The sequence below is a fragment of the Diabrotica virgifera genome, chromosome 8 (assembly GCF_917563875.1).
Source record: "Diabrotica virgifera virgifera chromosome 8, PGI_DIABVI_V3a".
NCBI lineage: Eukaryota > Metazoa > Arthropoda > Insecta > Coleoptera > Chrysomelidae > Diabrotica > Diabrotica virgifera.
The window spans coordinates 217,667,506-217,687,029 of record NC_065450.1 but is presented as its reverse complement, the minus strand read 5'-3'; the positions used below and the strand labels follow the sequence as shown (position 1 = coordinate 217,687,029).

Below are 19,524 nucleotides of genomic sequence, written 5' to 3'. Positions count from 1 at the left end.
TAGGTAATAAGACATATAAAGTAGAAATGGTAAATCTGAATAAAAAGAAGGAAATACTTAGCAATAAGAAAAAACTTAAAGATGTTCCAGGGGCCAGAATATTCATTGACGAAGATCTAACTTACCAGGAACGTCGTATCCAGAAAATAATAAGGGAACAAGCAAAACTAGAGCGAAATCAAGGTAAAAACGTCAAGGTGGCATACAAAAAGATGATAGTAAATAACCAGGTATGGGTATGGAATAGGCAAAGCGAAACTTTAGAGGAGCAGCATGATCACAACAAAATCATGTACAATTCAAAAAACTGATAAGTGATCAAGTGGAATTACCAGTAACGAACCAGGCAACGAATCAAGGACATAATCTAGGTATTAGCGAAATAAACACTGTAGATATAGTAAACAAGGAAAATCAAATAACAAACAAAAGTAAAAAAATCAGCATTGGAACTTGGAATATTAGAAGTCTAGCTGGTAGAGAAATTGAACTTGTTATGGAGTTCAAGCAGACTAATCTGAAACTACTTGCACTAATTGAAGTAAAGAAAAAAGGGACGGGAGAGATGATGATTAATGATTGTACGTTAATGTACAGTGGGGTCGACAGTTCAAGATGGGCACAAGCGGGAGTAGGATGCCTAGTTAACAACGATTTTGTTAATAATATAAAAAGTTGGGAAGCACTTAATGAACAATTAATGACAATAAGAACCGACCTAGACGGAGAGAATATTTGGACTATTATAATTGCTTATGGTCCTAATGAAAATGATAGTAAGAAAAATAAAGATGAGTTTTGGGGTAAACTGCAAGAATTATATGAAAACAGTGCTAGTCCAATCCTAATAGTAGGTGATTTAAATGCAAGGGTTGGTAAGGAAGCACAAAAAAGTAATGGCGTCATAGGTAAATTTGGAGAGACTACAAAAAAATATTAACGGTGATATACTAATGGATTTTTGCAGATTAAAGTGTCTAGTTATAATGAATACTTTCTTTCAGCATAAAGATATACACAAATATACCCGAGTAGTTCCAAGCCGGAATGAAAAATCTATTATCGATTACATCATAATAGAGAAAATTCACAAAAATAAAATCCAAGATGTGAAAGTGACTAGAAATTCAGAATTAGGAAGCGACCATTTTCTAGTTGTTGGAAAAATAAAAGAAAAAGAGCAGAACACAAATAATACTAGAAATGCAAATATACAAGAAAAAAGATCTGTAAGAACACATAAATTAGCCAATATTGAAGTGAGAAACAAGTTCAACAAAACCACTGACGAAAATTTCGAAGAAAAATGGATACAAAGAAAAACCATTGAACAACAGTGGAAATTCTTCAAAGATACTATTTCCAATGTTGCTGGTGAAATTTGCGGATATACAATTACTGGTGGGTCAAAAAAAAAGGACTAGTTGGTGGAGCGAAGAGATAAAAATAGCTGTGAAAGAAAAGAAAGTAGCATGGAGAGCCTATCTAGAAAATAACAGTTCACATATGTATCAGAAATACAAAGAAGCAAGAAAGCTTGTGAAAGAAAAAGTTAAAAAAGCTAAATCGGAAGAGTGGGAGAGATTTGGAGAAAAGATGGAGCAAGACAGTAGGACAAACCAAAAATTGTTCTATAAAGGTCTGAAAAAAATGAGAGGTAAATCAGGTAGTACTGTCGTGCAAATAAAAAATAAAAATGGTGAAATACTTACCCAACCACAAGATATAGTTAACAGATGGAGTAAATATTTCAAAGAGTTACTGGAAGCAGATGAAACAGATGATGAAGAAGAACAAGAAGAAGAGATCATATATAGGGCGGCGAGAAACGAGAGTAATGAAATAACATTGGAAGAATTAACCGAAGCCATCGCAAAAATGAAAAATGGTAAAGCGGCAGGAATAGATAATATCAAGGCAGAATGGTTGAAATATATGGGAGAATCTGCATTACACTACTTACACAAATTACTGATAGCAATTTGGAAACAGAAACGCATTCCAGAAGATTGGGCAACAGCAGTAATGGCTCCTTTATTTAAGAAGGGAGATAAAAAGGAATGTTCAAATTATCGAGGTATTTCCATGCTAAGTGTCCCGGCTAAGGTTTATGAACGAATACTGGAGATAAGACTGAGAAAGAAAGTGGAACATCAACTACACGATGCACAAAGTGGTTTCCGACCGAGGCACAGTGTCCAAGATCATATCTTTACTATAAGACAAATAACAGAAAAATTCCTTAATTTTGACAAAGATATATACATGTGTTTCATAGACATGGAAAAAGCCTTTGACAAAGTACCCAGACATCACATTTGGAAAGCACTTGAACAGTTCGATGTTGGAGTAGAACTAATTGATGCAGTAAAATCTATGTACTGGAAGAGTTGGAACATTGTCCGAGCATTAAACTGTGTATCAAACACATTTGCTACTACACAAGGAGTAAGGCAAGGTGGAGTTTTGAGCCCACTGCTATTCATTATATATATATATATATGAATGAAGTAATAGAAAAATGCAGTAGAGTCCCGAAAATTAGATTTAGGTTACCATCAATTAAAAAGTATAACGATAAGTGAATGTGTATTTGCAGATGACATTGCATTAATAGCAAGTTCAGAGAAATCTTTGCAAAACAACCTAAATTTATGGACGAGAGAACTTGCAGACAAAGGAATGAAAATAAATTTAGCAAAGACCAAAACTCTACTTATATCCAAGACACCCAGAGAAATCCATATAAACCTAGACGGAAATTTAGTAGAACAAGTGGAGGATTTTGAATATTTAGGAACTATAATAGATGGAAAAGGAAAAATGCAAAAAGAGCTGAACAACAGAATTGCTAAAACATCACGACTATATCACTCCCTGAATTCAGGTTTCATTAGCAAAAGAGAAATTAGCAAGAAGACAAAAGTGTCAGTATATAAGACAATATACCTCCCTACTTTGTTATATGAAAGTGAAACATGGACACTAACTGAACGGGAGAAGAGCAAGATACAATCTTCTGAAATGAAGTATTTAAGAAGAGTAGAAGGAGTTACGCTAATGGACAAAGTAAAAAATGAAACGATAAGAAACAACCTAGATGTTGAGAGTGCCAACAAAGCAATAGAAAGATCGCAACTAAGATGGTTCGGTCATTTAAATAGGTTAGATCCACATAGGCAAGTCAAGGTAGTTTGGGAAGCAAAGGGAATTGGTACAAGGAGAAGAGGAAGACCGTGTCAACAATGGAACGATGCTGTGGGAAAATCATTACAAAGCAGAAACCTCACATGGGAGGAAGCCAAGAGAAGGACATCCAACAGAAAACTTTGGAGAGATATGATTAGGAAGTAAAAACAGATTTCTCGACACCTCACGGTAGAAGAGAACCGGATTATATATATTCTAAACGAAAATAATATGGGTCATTTAAATTCGCATGCGTTTCGTTCCTAAAATACAAAACCAGACTGTATAAAATTAATGTCTTTTTCAGGGAAACAGAAATTGCGAGATTGGCCACGCTCTTTATGCCAACTTGAAAGGAGCTTTTAAAACGCCAGATTTAATAATTTATCGCCTTTTCTAGCCATATTGTAGTACCGCATACATGATGACATAATAGTTTTGTAGTCTCGATCAGTATAGTCGCAGCGGGCACCCGGGGCAGGTCATTCACACCCTCGCAAAAATAACAATCCCTTACGAGATATAAACGAAACACGCTTGTTTACCCAAAATAAATAAATATATTACTGTTCGTTGTTTTTACACTTATTTTAATTTAAGTTAATTGATTCCGTCAACACACCAATGGAACAATCCCCACAAAAAATCCCGGACAAAAAATCCCCAACAAATATTTTCTGCCCCTTAGTTCTCTAAAATTTTCCCGTAAATGCAATCGACGCAACTGTTTTTCAGCCTCATTGCATGAGAGATATACCCTATTCCACGAACATACGCCTGTTTTGGATTACTTCGACAACGAATATTTTACTGTGCAAAATAAGAAGAACGAAAGTAAATTGCAAATTACATTGTTGTTTATTGGAATAATTATTAGCGCCATTTACTTTCGTACTTATGTTGCACAGTAAAATATTCGTTGTCGAAGTAATCCAAAACAGGCGTATGTTCGTGGAATGGCCCATAATAATCATGATTAATAATTAAAATTAAGTATGAATAATTGTAATTTCGATTTAGTACATTCTTTCACGGTTGTTGCTCTAAATTTTAAAGAACCGCTTGGATTGACATGAAATTTGGCATACGCATAGCAAAGCTTACATGTCAAAGAAAAAAAGTGATATTGTGCCGATGTGTGCTTTTGCCCTGGGCGTGAAAACTATATGCCCAAAATAAGTCCGGAAATGGGTAAACTGACTAAGTTTAAGTAACTTTTGCTCTATAGAGCTTTTTCGCCAAGTCGACACTTTTCGAGTTATTTGCGAGTGAATATGTTCATTTTTCAACAAAATAACCACATTTTTAGACGGTTTTTAAAAACTGTAAAAAAGTAAAAAAAAATGGTGTACGCGTTAGGTCTCTGGACCTCGTAGAACCAGAGTTATAGCCAATGAAAAATAGATTCATATTCACCAAATTTCAAATAGAATATTTCGACGAGAAATATCCAAAATCCAAAAAATTAAGCACTTTTTGGGAAAAGTCCATTATAACTTTTTTAAAGTGCTTAAAAAAGCTTTATTTCTGTTTTTATAAAAAGTTTCTAGCATTAAATTTAAACAAGTTACGCTCAAAATAAAGTTGGTCCCTTTTGTTTTGGCAAAAAAATCTGGAAGACCACCCCCTAATTAGCAACTTAAATGAAGTTAATCGTTACCGCTCCACAAATTATTTTACTTATGTTGTGTTTATATGATCTGTAAGTTTCCTCGATTCAAAGTGCTTATTTTTGAAAAAAATTTGTTTTAAAGTAAAATTTTTAAAAATTTTAATTTTTAAAAATATTCTTTTTTTCAAAATAACTTAAAAATTGTTAGAGATACCAAAAATTTCGAAAAACAAAAAAAGTCAGCATTGCCTTTCTGAATATCATGTATTTTTTTTTGTTTTTCTGTTAGACAAAAATTAATTAAGATTTGGTGTTTCTAAATTTGCATACATTCGTGATCATGATCAGTGACTCGTTCAACCCCTTTTAACTACAGCCCTTTCAAAAATAAGGACTTTGAACCGATGAAACTTACAGATCATATAAACAATACATACACGAGTCATGAAACTTGTGAAGTCGTAACGATTAAGTTCATTTGAGATACTAATTAGGGGGCGATTTTCCCGATTTTTTTAACAAAATAAAGAGGGACTAACTTTATTTTGAGCGTAACTTGTTTACTGTTGATGCTAGAAATTTTTTTTATAAAACAAAAATGAAGCTTTTGTTGAACACTTTAAATAAGTTGTAATGAGTTTTCCCCTAAATGTGCTTCATTTTTTGTTATTTCGCGTTAAAGTATTCCATTTGGAATTTGACAAATATAAACCTATTTTTCATTAGCTATAACTCTGCTTCTACTAGGTGTAGAGACGTGGTATATACACCATTTTTTTAAATTTGTTACAGGTTATATTTTTGCTTAAAATGTTTTTTCGACAAAATACTTACTATTTGAGTTATGTTTTGCGAAAAACCGTCTAAAAGCGTGGTTATTTTGTTGAAAAAATGAACATATTCACTGGGAAGTAACTCGAAAAGTATTGACTTAGTGAACAAACTCTATAGAACAAAAGTTACTTAAAATTAGTCAGTTTATCCATTTCCGGACTTACTTTGGACGAATATTTTTTCACCCCCAAAAGGGGGTGAAAACCACCCCCAGGGCAAAAGCACATATCGGCACAATATCACTTTTTTTCTTTGACTTGTTAGCTATGTGTATGCCAAATTTCATGTCAATCCAAGCGGTTCTTTAAAATTCAGAGGTTTTGCAATATTTTACCGTTAAAGAACGTACTAATTACCAAATTTCGAATCCCAATTGTTGAGTTTTTTCAAAAATTGTGAAAGATATGGGGAATAAGGTAAGGCTGTGGTAATCATGTTGTAATTATTCGTTAAACATTTTACGCACTCTGCTTTGAACAACCCTGTTCAATAAATATTGTCTGTTCGTGATGATAACTGCTGGTCCTGAAAACGATAATCTTAAATTAGGTAAAGCAAAAAAAACCTGTTCCTTTTTGTAAATTTAACTTCAAAAATATTTAGTCATACTTAGTCACACAAGTCAATACTTAGCCACACCATGAAAATATGGGAGAGAGTAATTGATAGACGAATACGTGAAGAAACCGAAATATCCGATAATCAATTTGGCTTTATGCAGGGCAGATCAACAACAGATGCAATTTTCATTGTAAGGCAACTGATGGAAAAATACAGGAATTAAGAGACCAACGCTCATATGGTATTCATTGATCTTGAGAAAGCATATGATAGAGTTCCTCGAGAGATTCTGTGGTGGGCTCTCAATAAGAAAGGAGTCCTGGCAAATATGTAAAGATTGTGAGAGATATGTATGAGGGAGTAACGACTAGTGTTAGGACAGGTGTAGAAGAAACTGATAAAGTTCAGGTGAATTTCAGGTGAAAGTAGGATTGCACCAAGGCTCGGTGCTTAGTCCTTATTTATTCTCATTAATTTTGGACCAGATAACAGCGAAACTACAGGGTAGCATTCCATGGTGCGTAATGTATGCTGATGATGTAGTGATAGTAGGAAATAGTGAAAGAGATTTAGAACAAAAACTGGAACAGTGGAGACAAGCTCTGGAGGAAAAAGGTTTAAAATTTAGTAGGACAAAAACAGAGTATTTGGAATGTTAATTTAAAGATGGAATTACGACAAATAAAATGGTATCTTTGGATGGTGAAATGATTGTGAAAAGCAATAGTTTTAAGTACCTAGGATCGGTATTACAGAGTAATGGAGAAATAGATGGAGATGCATGCAGTAGAATTAGGGCTGGATGGATGAAGTGGAAAGAAGCGAGTGGTGTGTTTTGTGACAGAAAAATTCCAATGAAGCTGAAGGGAAAATTCTATAAAATAGCAATAAGACCGGCTATGATGTACGGAACTGAATGTTGGGCAGTGAAAAAGAAAGAGGAACAACGAATGCATGTGGCGGAAATGAGAATGCTTAGATTGATGTGTGGAGTGACCAAGAAGGATAAAATTAGAAATGAGTATATTAGGGGAAGTCTAGGTGTGGCACCAATTGATGCCAAAATGAGAGAGCATAGGTTAAGATGGTTTGGTCATGTTCAACGTCGAGACGTTAATCACCCAATACGAAGAATAGCTGAAGAGCAGATTCCTGGAAGAAGTAGGAGAGGAAGATCAAAGAAGACCTGGGGGAGACGATAAGGCAGGACATGTTGGTAAAGGGGATTAACATTGATATGACCCAAGATAGAATTGTGTGGAGAAATGCAATTAGGGAAGCCGACCCCGCATAGGGATAAAGCAAAGAGAGAATGATGATGAATATCGGCTGCATTGGAAGACCCTTACGCACCAACAAATGTAAAAATCGTAAAAGGCGTTTCCGAGATAATTGAGGCGTTTCATACATAAAATTCACTCTGTATATTTAGGTATATAAAAATATATTCAACCTCACCTACTAGTGATTACCTGTTATACTACCGAGCATGTTCTGCGGCATCAATTCAATTGCATGATCTTGTCTATATAATTAATAGAGATTTCTGTTAAATCGGAATAACAAAAACACGCTGCTGTAATAAAAACGTTGTTTGTTGTCAGCGTTTGTCAATTGGACTAATTAACTAATGAGTAAACTTTGGACTAGAGAGGCTCGTTCTCTCTAACGCAATTCATTACCACTTTTTTATCTGAATGGTATGCGTTTGTTTGTTGTTAGTTATTAGATCCATTACATTATGTAAAAGTATGTAGGTGCGGCATGCGGTGTTAGAGTAGATAAAAATTTACGAGATTTAGGTAATTCCTCGAAAATGATACAAATTATACGGTAAAGGATATATTATTTCACCTCTATGGTGTGTTTTGTTGACTTTTTTATTATTACAACATATAATGCACTTTGATTTTTATTGTTTATGCCAGTGGTTCTCAAAATACATCACATGAATACATTGGTTTTCATCAATTATTATCATATCCAGACCTGGAGCCATAGGCGTAACCAAGGGGCGGTTTTGGGGGTTGTAACCCCCCCCATTGGGATGAACTTTGAGCTCTATACGCTTAACACCATACCCCTCAGAGACCTTCCAGTAGTTGTAACCCCCCTTTCCAGTGGATATAACCCCCCCTTAGGATCATCCTGGTTACGCCTATGCCTGGAGCTATTAATAATAAACATAAATAATAAAACATTTCACGTTCGAATCCTACCAGGGGCAGAAATTTTTCATTTGTTATAAATTAATAAATGGAAAATAGTTTCTGTCCTTGTGGGATCGGTACTCACCGGAGGGACCGCAGACGTTCGGAAACAATTAGCGTCTCTTTGCAAAGACAATGACGTCGATTTTGCAAAGTAACAAGACACTTACTCAACACACACACTACACATTACTCCCCTGACTTAGTGATAAGTTATACAATTACGTGGCTAAAGGTTCTAGTTCTAAACCAAAGCCAGAATCGGAGAAAAAAAAAATTTCACCTAGTCACTTAGGGTTCGATAACACGGAAAGTGTCCAACCAGAGCTCAGTCTTTTTGATGGGGTCCGGACAAATAATTCCGGACAAAAAATCCCCACAAATTATCCCTGGACAAAAAATCCCCGGACAAATAATCCCCGGACAAAATTTTCCCGCAGAAAATCCCGAACAAAAAATCCCCAAGAAATATTTGCTGCCGAATTAGTCTAGTAAAATAAAATTACTCTACATGTAAATCAAAATGTAAATTCGTACAGGTTGAAACAAATTTTATATCAAAGTTTAGGTGGGTACAAAAGATATCAAGAAAGTATCCAAATCATACAAGGGGATCATTGTTTAAATAATTAAAAAGGGGTCATTTTTGCAAAAAAATTACTTTTTTAACTGCTGAGGTCATTCAATTACTATTGAAGGTCTATAGGGTTGTTTTCTGCAAAGCTGAAGGGTAAATCTTTCACGTAAGATTTACTGAATTAAATTTGACCCCCTATTTATTTAAATAATTATACATAAAACTTTAAAAACAAATTTGCAAAAAAATATTTTTAGCGTTTTAAATAAGCACTATAAAATATCTTATTTTACAGGAGAAGTTGTGCTATGTTATCAGTATTAATAAAAAAAAAATTGGTCAAAAATATTTAATATTTTTTGAGATATTGAATTTTTTTATTAAGTGTTACTCTATTTTCAATTGCAAAAACGCGGTTGTTGTCAAAGAAATATTCACCTGTATTAAATCTTATTATTTTTATTTTTATGTATATTTTCGATAAATGTATTGGTAAATTCAAATTTCAATTAAACTTCCCCCTAAAATGGCATTTGAATATTATTCAAATTTGTTTATAATTTTTTTTTAATAACGTCGCAGGGATTAAATATTTTGAAATGCCGTTTCGATAATTTGGTTTCTGGGATTTTTTCACTAATTAACAAATTTTTTTGTCTTTTTTTCCTCTTCTTTTTTTTCTTGGAGTTATATTACTACGGGCCCTTTTAGGGTTAAGTTTCATTAAGAATGTCGAATCTCTTAAGTTGTAGATTCTAGACATAAAAATATTAAGATTGGTCTAAAATCACTTAAATAAAATGTGGCTACTTACTGAGTTACAGGGTGTTTTATTTAAAAATTTAAAAATTATTTTTAAAAAGTACTTTCAAACTATTTGCCGTATCCTTATCATACTTGGCAGAAAGTGTGGGTACTATACAGTCTACTAAATTGTCATAAATAAAAGTTTCTAGCTACTACCAGAGGCGTACGACAGGGGATAGTTAATGGCTGATCCTTCCCAAATTCTACGTCACTGAGGGAATTACTATTTTATCGAAATTTTTCGTTTCTCCAATACTTTCTATGTAAATAATATACTCTTTACTGGAACGATTAAGTCATTAGTTTTCGAAGTATTGGACGTTAAAAATGAAACGGCATAGTTATTTTGATTCATTCATTCATTCATTTTAAACTTCCAATATCTCTCAAACTGATGACTTTATCGATACCAATAAAGTTATTTACATACAAAGTATTGGAGAATCGAAAAATTTCGCTAAAATAGTAATTCACTCAGTGGCGTAGAATTTGGGAAGGGTCAATCATTCACTATCCCCTATCTTACGCCTCTGGCACTAGCTAGAAGCGTTTATTAATCACAATTTAGTAGATTGTATAATAGCCTCACTTTCTGCCAAGCATGATAAGGATACGTCAAATAGTTTTAAAGTACTTGGCAAAAATAATTTTTAAATTTTTAAATAAAACACCCTGTAACTCAGTAAGTAGCCACATTTTATTTAAGAGATTTTAGTTAAATCTTAATATTTTTAGGTCTAAAATCTACATCTCAGAGATTCGACATTCTTAATAAAATTTAACCCTAAAAGGGCCCGTAGTAATGTAACTCCAAGAAAAAAAAAGAGGAAAAAAAACGACAAAAAAATTTTGTTAATTAGTAAAAAATTCCCAGGAACCCAATTATCGAAACGGCATTTCAAAATACTTAATCCCTGCGACGTTATTAAAAAAAAACAAATTATAAACAAATTTGAATAATTTTTAAATGCCATTTTAGGGGGGAGTTTAATTGAAATTTGAATTTATCAATACATTTATCGAAAATATGCATAAAAATAAAAATAATGAGATCTTAAGCAGGTGAATATTTCTTTGGCAACAACCGCGTTTTTGCAATTGAAAATATAGTAACATTTAATAAACAAATTCAATATCTCAAAAAATATTAAATATTTTTCGACCAATTTTTTTTTGCTTAATACTGGTATCATAGCGCAACTTAGTCTGTAAAATAAGATATTTTATAGTGCTTATTTAAAACGCTAAAAATAATGTTTTGCAAATTTTTTTAAAGTTTTATATACAATTATTTAAATAAATAGGGGGTCAAATTTAATTTAGTAAGACTTATGTGAAATATTTATTCTTCAACTTTACAGAAAAAAGTCTCATAGACCTTCATTAATAAGTGAATTACCTCAGCAGTTAAAAAAGTAAATATTGTGCAAAAATGACCCCTTTTTAATTATTTAAACAATGATCCCCTTGTATGATTTGGATACTTTCTTGAAAATATCTTTTGTACCCACCTAAACTTTGATATAAAATTTGTTTTAACCTGTACGAATTTACATTTTGACTTTTTTTAATTTTATTAGGCTAAATAGTTATCTAAAAGTTTTACCGAAATTTTAACAAATTTCGAATTCCAATTCCATGCTGAAAACTTTAGACCATTCTTTCACGGTTTTTGCTCTAAATTTTAAAGAACCGCTTGGATTGACATGAAATTTGGCATAAATTAAGCATAGCTTAAATGTCAAAGAAAAAAGTGATATTGTGCTGATATGTGCTTTTGCCCTGGGAGTGACTTTCACCCCCTCTTTGGGGTGAAAAAATATATGTCCAAAATAAGTCCGGAAATGAGTAAACTGACTAATTTTAAGTAACTTTTGTTCTATAGAGCTTTTTCGCCAAGTCAACACTTTTCGAGTTATTTGCGAGTGAATATGTTCATTTTTCATCAAAATAACCACATTTTTAGACGGTTTTTCGCAAATAATTCAAAAAGTAAGTATTTTGTCGAAAAAAACGTTCGTAGTAAAAATATAGCCTATAAAAAAGTAAAAAAAATGGTGTATACGTTAGGTCTCTGGATCTCGTAGAACCAGAGTTATAGCCAATGAAAAATAGATTCATATTCACCAAATTTCAAATAGAATATTTCGACGTGAAATATCCAAAAAAATTAAGCACTTTTTGGGGAAAACCTATTATAACTTTTTTAAAGTATTTAAAAAAAGCTTTATTTCTGTTTTTACAAAAAGTTTCTAGCATTAAATTTAAGCAAGTTACGCTCAAAATAAAGCTGGTCCCTTTTGTTTTTGCAAAAAAAATCGGGAAGACCACCCCCTAATTAGCAAATTAAATGAAATTAATCGTTACCGCTCCACAAGTTATTTTACTTATGTTGTGTTTATATGATCTGTAAGTTTCATCGATTCAAAGTGCTTATTTTTGAAAAAATTTGGTTTCAAAGTTAAATTTTTAAAAGTTTAAATTTTGAAAAATATGCTTTTTTTCAAAATAACTTAAAAATTGTTAGAGATACCAAAAATCTCGAAAAACAAAAAAAGTCAGATTTGCTTATATACACGAGTCAAGAAACTTGTGAAGTCGTAACGATTAAGTTCATTTAAGATACTAATTAGGGGGTGATTTTCTCGATTTTTTTACCAAAACCAAAAGGGACTAACTTATTTTTTTAGCGTAACTTGTTTAATTTTGATGCTAAAAATTTTTTTTATAAAACAAAAATGAACTCTTTTTAAACTCTTTAAATAAGTTGTAATGAGTTTTCCCCGAAATGTGCTTCATTTTTGGTTATTTCACGTTAAAGTATTCCATTTGGAATTTGACGAATATGAACCTCTTTTTCATTAGCTATAACTCTGCTTCTACTAGGTGTCAAGACGTGATATATACACCATTTTTTTTTTAAATTTTTTACAGGCTATATTTTTGCTACGAATGTTTTTTCGACAAAATACTTACTATTTGAGTTATTTGCGAAAAACCGTCTAAAAGCGTGGTTATTTTGTTGAAAAAATGAACATATTCACTGCCAAATAACTCGAAAAGTATTGACTTAGTGAAAAAACTCTAGAACAAAAGTTACTTAAAATTAGCCAGTTTATCAATTTCCTGACTTTCTTTGGACGAATATTTTTCCACCCCCAAGAGGGGGTGAAAACCACCCCCAGTGCAATAGCACATATCGGCACAATATCACTTTTTTTCTTTGACTTGTTAGCTATGTGTATGCCAAATTTCATGGCAATCCAAGCGGTTCTTTAAAATTTAGAGGTTTTGCAATATTTTACCGTTAAAGAACGGACTATGTACTTCAAAATCGTCGAAGATATAGGGAATGAGCTAAGGCCCCGTTTTCATGTCAGGCGCTTAACGCGCGTTTTGATAACGCGCGTTTTAGGTCATTAAGACGCGCGTTGGCATGTGAACGGTCTCAAGTAAAATGTATGTAGTTGTAATCGCGCGTTATCAATATGCGCGTTAAGCGCCTGCCATGAAAACGGGGCCTTAGCTCATTCCCCATATTTTCCACGATTTTTGAAAAAACTCACACTTTTCTGTCATGTATAAACAAATAAAATTAACAAAAATATAACACAAATAAAGTTTTCAGCATGGAATTGGAATTCGAAATGGGTTAAAATTTCAGGAAAACTTGTAGAGTTTAGTAAAACTATTCGACAGCAAATATTTCTTGGGGATTTTTTGTCCGGGATTTTTTGTGGGGATATTTTGTCCAAAAAAATTTGTGCGGGGATTTTTTGTCCAGGGATAATTTGTGGGGATTTTTTGTCTGGGATATTTTGTCCGGGGTTATTTGTCCTAGCTTCCTTTTTGATACCCTAGGTAGCTGGGATGAGTCAATTTTCCCCTTAGAAGGGAGTGTGGGCGGTATGGCTAAATCTGGAAAAATTTTAATTTCAACATTTTGCTTTATAGTTTATAATAACGATATAGTTTTTCTTCTTCTTAACGTGTCCGACTGACGACTTAACCTCTTCTTTTGTTAATCTTCAAAAAGTGTTTAGTGTATACTTGTCATCAAATTATTTTAGAAAACTTTAATCTTAATCCTATTACAAAGTCATTTGTACTTTAATGGCGTTCTTCAGTTTTGATATACTACTTTTACTGAATAACAGGTATAATAAAAGGGCCAATAGATTAATCTGTGCCGAAAACTTAATCACACTATTCAAATGACTTTGAATACAAAACTCAATGTAGTTTATAATACAAAACTCAATGTTGACTTATGAACAGTATTTCTCCATTTATTTAATGATATAATAATATACCATCTATTTAATGATCACCTTTTGTAGGCACCACCTCACTAGCACTATAACAAGGAAATAAACGATATTTTAATCATGAAAATATTTATTATCGCGCATAATGTGACAATAATAGACGTTTATTTGTACAAATTTCATGTAACCGTCGATAATAAGTAAAATGTAACAAATTAAAAAATACTTTTTTCTTTGCTTCAAGTTGCTCCACCGACTTTTAATTTTGTGGTGGAAGGGGGTGCCCCTTCGCCATAAAATTGACTGCCTTGGGCCTTTCTGATGCTCGAGTCTGATTTTATGATTAAATAATTAAGATAAACGAAAGGATTTGTATCAGTTTAACCTTCGGATGACCAACGGGGGTAAATTTTGACCCAAGTGTATGTTTTTATTTAATAAATTGGTAAATATTTTCAATTTTAAACTCATTTTTTTATTTGACTTTAATATCATTGTAGGTACCCCCATATTTTGTAATAAAAAAAAATTCCCTATATTTTACGAAAAAAAAAATATTTTCTGAATTTAGGGTCAAAGACGAACTCCCTTGGCCAATAGGGTGTCCAAAATTATACAGGGTGTCCAAAACAATTTTTTTTAATTAAATTAATTGACAAAAAAAAGAAGAATGTATGTAATTTATTTAATTCAAAATATATTTTACTGTTACCATAAAACAGAGAAAAATGATTATTTTACAAATAAAAATTGCTTTTCGCTTAAATTCAATGTTCAAGCCAGCTCCCGCCGGCCACCTGCCTCTTAGAAGTTTGAACATTTAATTTAAGCGAAAAGCAATGTTTATTTATGAAATAAACATTTTTTTCTTATTTTTGACAGTAGTAAAATGTATCTTGAATTAAGTAAATTACATTACATTCTTCTTTTTTGTCAATTAATTTAATTCAAGAAAAAAATTTTGGCCACCCTGTATAAATAATTATATTAATGTTTATATTACTGAATAGAGAATTAAATAACCTTTCAAATGAGCTAGCACATGAGAATTGAATAAGCTTTCAAATGTGCCAAAAAATCACAATTTAAAAATAAAAATCGACCTGTTTCGGGATTTTTTCTTAAATTCTCCAGCTTACGAAATAACGAATTTATTCCTTTCATTTGCACCATACTGTATAATAATTAGCAAATTCAATATTTAAAACATTTTAAGATATATTCTTTCGTTGTTCAAGCATCAGAAAATAGTCAGGCTTTACTCTATATTTTTTGATTCATCCCCTTACCGTCCCTAACAGATGGACACAGATGTTACCCAGCAAACAAATCTTGTTATCGAAGAACCTCAAAATAATTCCCGCTCCCCCAAAAAGTCTTCGAAAGATGGCAGAAACGGCAACGGCAACGTTTCGAAGAAAGACATCATCATGTCGTCGTCGGACGACAGCGACGTAGAACCTGACCTAGTACAAACCATAAACCATAACGTTAGTACCTCTTTCGGCACCATGAAGGACGTAGTACAAGAAGAAGAGACCAATACGTTCTTGCACAGATATTTTAGCAACCATAGTAATAGTTTACCCTCCAAGATGACCTTGGCGGCTAGAAGATTGTCTCAGTGTAGGGAGGAGGATGAAGAGGACGAGAAGAAGGAGCCCTCGAATATGTCGGCGATTTCCGGTTAGTAGACCACTCATCAGCGGCAAAAAACTGTAAAACAGTGGAATTAGTTCAGAGAAATAAGGAAAAAATATCCTGTTGGTGACACAACCCCTCCAGGCCGAAACAAAATTTTGTGAGTAGTATGGATATCTATAATAATAACCCATATGTTTCCTGCAGCCGATTTTGATGATATACATAGTTATAAACAAATGAAGATCAAAAAACGGTAAATTTTCGCTTTTTTCGTCTATTACCAAAAAGTTAAGCATTTTAAACAAATTTGAGAGTAAGAAACTCATAAATCGTATAAAAAACTTCAATATGGCGTTCGCTGAATATGTCTGTCCTTATTGGTTGCTTAGAATATTGCAAAATAAATCATAAATTTTGAGTTTTTATAAATCATAACTTATGTAAAAATTAACTTAGAACTTTCCTATTACACGAAATGCTGAGACTTCTGGTGCTTAAATCATACCCTAAATTTCAAAGCAAAAATGGTTTAAGTTATTTAATTTGTTTATTCCAAATTAATTTTTTTTTTCAACACTATAAGTCAGAAAATGATGAAGTTACAGTAATGCTATTATAGGCCAATCAAGTTAGGTTTTTACTAGACATAACGGAAAAGACGAGGTTTGACAGTTGAAATGGGTAGTATGAGATATTACAAAAAGACTACCATCTTTGAATTCATCAATTTTTTAGTGGAACATTTTTTAAATAAACAATCAAAACGTCAAACTTAGTTTTTTACTCATAACTTAAAAACTTGTTTATTTAGAAATTTGACGTTCACAGGTAACTTTCTCAGAAAAAAAAAGATACGCTAAATAAAAATCGGTTAATAAACAAAAAAGTTATTGCAAAACGGATGACAAAATCACTGTTTTTGAATATAGTTAATAACAATTTTATTGTTTGTTAAAATACGTTTTAATATACCCAAAATTGAGGGCACTATGGTGTTTGAATGGTGTGCAAAAAATGGTCCAGATCTGTTAAATAGTTTTCGTAAAATTGAATTTGTTTATAAAAATTTTTGAAAAACGAGCTAATTTCTGAGGCTGGTCCAATTAATATGGCTGAATGTATCTCAATAATCCAGGGCTCATTTCCTTCGTTAAGATGTATACTAACAGCTTATGAAAAAAAAAAGTAAAAAAAAATACATATACGTACACAAAATTATTTGTTAATAAATAGCAGTTTTTAAGCTTATAAACAATTACAATAATTTCGTAGAAATTAGATCAAATTAAATGGCAATAAAAAATACGGAAAGCTGGTTAAAATACACAACTTTCAAAAAAAATTTTTAGGTCCTACGACCCTTGGGGTCTGAGATAGCCCCTTTTTTTGAAAAAATAACTGTTACGTTAATTAACAACACTAAGAGCTGAAATTAACCAATCTTTTATAAGAAAAGTCAGGTTTTTAACAAAGTTTTCAGTAAGAAAAAATGTTAAAAATTGTTTAAATAGGAGTGTTATAAACACAGAGTATTTTGCGTTCCGACTAAAGTAAAAAATAGCGGGCGTAGTCGACTGACTGAATAGTGGGCGCGTTTGGCGACCGGCATGCGGCAGCAACTAGTAATATTTAATATCGGGATAACAATTACGTTATCCCGACCACAAAAATCCACTTTAAGGTGAATGACAAATTTTCGTCATTCCTTATGTTTTCAAGGTCTCTGAATCCGAATATGGAGTTAATTTTTTTCTAGAATTAGTGGAACATGTTCAAAAATCAAATTTTATGCAAAAATGCGAAAAATCAATTTTGATGATTTTTCAATTTTAACTCACTGTATTTTTGGTCGCTGTAAATATTTCCTTTTGAAAATTTTACTGTGTTATCTTTGAAGCATTTAGATAACAATGAGATTTGTCCAAAATGACTCAACACGTTAAAAGAGAAGTTGTTAATTTTTAAACATTTTGTCGTCAGATTTCGTTAGTTTCATGTTTACTTAAAAAAGTTGAGTGACAAACTTTTTAGTTTATAATTTTAATTAACACAGAAATAAAATATAATTTATGAAGAAGTTTTCCAAAAAAATTTAATATAAAATATGCAATAGGAAAAATGTTATGTGACTTTATAGACGAGCGGCACACCCCAAAAAAGCTTATTTCTCGAGATACTGATACTAATTTTGGTCATACTTTATATTTTTGATGGTGCTCAAAACTAAAATTAGGGTTGTTTTGAATTTTACGTGGGGGAACATTATCAAAATCGCAACTTTACTCTAAAAATAAAAAAAAATCACGTTTTTTTGAGTTTAATTTGCTACAACTCTGTTCCATTGTAATATTTTTTTCTGATATTTTTATAGTATATATTTCTCACCTTTCTGAAGACAATGGGACCTGCTTCAATATTTCTGTCTTGCCATAAAGAAAGTTATAAATTGTTTGAAGTAAAAGGCGTAGATTCTTGAATTGCAAAGTTTAATCGCAAAAGTTGAGTAACAAAATTTGAAATTTAGCTGTTTAATTAATTTTAAGTTAAAATCTAGAGTACAGAGAACAAAATGTTTTATAGAAAAAAAGTGGTGTAACTTTTAATTTTAAGAAAAACGTGATTTCATTTTTTTTTTATTTTTAGGGTAAAATTGCGATTTTGACAATGTTTCCCCATCTAAAATTCAAAATAAAACTCATTTTCGTTTTCAGCACCATAAAAAGTATAAAGTAAGACCAAAATTAGCCATTCACCACACCGTGGTTGTTATCTCGAGAAATGAGCGTTTTTTTTGGGAGGGAGTACCACGTACCACTCGTCTATAAGGTCGCGTAACTTTTTTTCTGTTGCATATTTTGACTTTGTGGCCTTTTTATTGTTATTTTTTAAATTTATTTATTTAAAATATAATTTTACTAAATAAATGTGCAACATAGTAATATTCATAAAATTCAAGTTTCTACCAAAATATATAAATATAATATTAAGCTTCAAATCCGGTATACTGTCAATGTTAAAAATGGGCTGCAACGGTCTAGCGCTAGCGAATGCTAGTCCGCGAATTTATTCTCATTCGGCTGCGCCCATCATTTTTTTTACTTTAGTCGGAACGCAAAATACTCTCTCTTTATAACAATACTGTTTAAACAATTTTTAACATTTTTTCTTGCAAAAAACTTTGTTAAAAACTTTGACTTTTCTTATAAAAGATTGGTTAATTTCAGATCTTAGTGTTGTTAATTAACGTAACAGTGATTATTTCAAAAAAAGGGGCTATCTCAGACCCCAAGGGTCGTAGGACCTAAAAATTTTTTTTAGAAGTTGTGTATTTTAACCAGCTTTCAGTATTTTTTATTGCCATTTAATTTGATCTAATTTCTACGAAATTATTGTAATTGTTTATAAGCTTAAAAACTGCTATTTATTAACAAATAATTTTGTGTACGTATATGTAATTTTTTTTACTTTTTTTTCATAGGGTATTAGTATACATCTTAACGAAGGAAATGAGTCCCTGATTATTGAGATACATTTAGCAATATTAACTGGACCAGCCTCAGAACTTAGCTCGTTTTTCAAAAAATTTTATAAACAAATTAAATTTTGCAAAAACTATTTAACAGATCTGGACCATTTTTTGCACACCATTTAAACACCATAATGCCCTCAAGTTTAGGTATATTTAAACATATTTTAATAAACAATAAAATTGTTATTAACAATATTCAAAAACAGTGATTTTGTCGTCCGTTTTGCAATAACTTTTTTGTTTATTAACCGATTTTAATTTGGTGTATCTCATTCGATGTATCTTTTTTTTCT

The 19,524-nt window shown here is 31.8% G+C and overlaps 1 protein-coding gene across 2 annotated transcripts in view; it reads left to right on the top strand.

The window, feature by feature from the left end:
• The window catches only part of LOC114327576 (5'-AMP-activated protein kinase subunit gamma-2), a 537,287-nt gene that overhangs the window by 115,530 nt on the left and 402,233 nt on the right, over positions 1-19,524 (top strand). The window contains exon 2 of one of the 2 annotated variants that reach the window (XM_050657994.1): positions 15,360-15,744. The exons of the other annotated variant lie outside the window; for it this stretch is intronic. Coding sequence (XP_050513951.1) covers positions 15,360-15,744 — 385 coding nt within the window. The remainder of the gene's footprint in view (positions 1-15,359; positions 15,745-19,524) is intronic. 2 annotated transcript variants of the gene reach the window in all.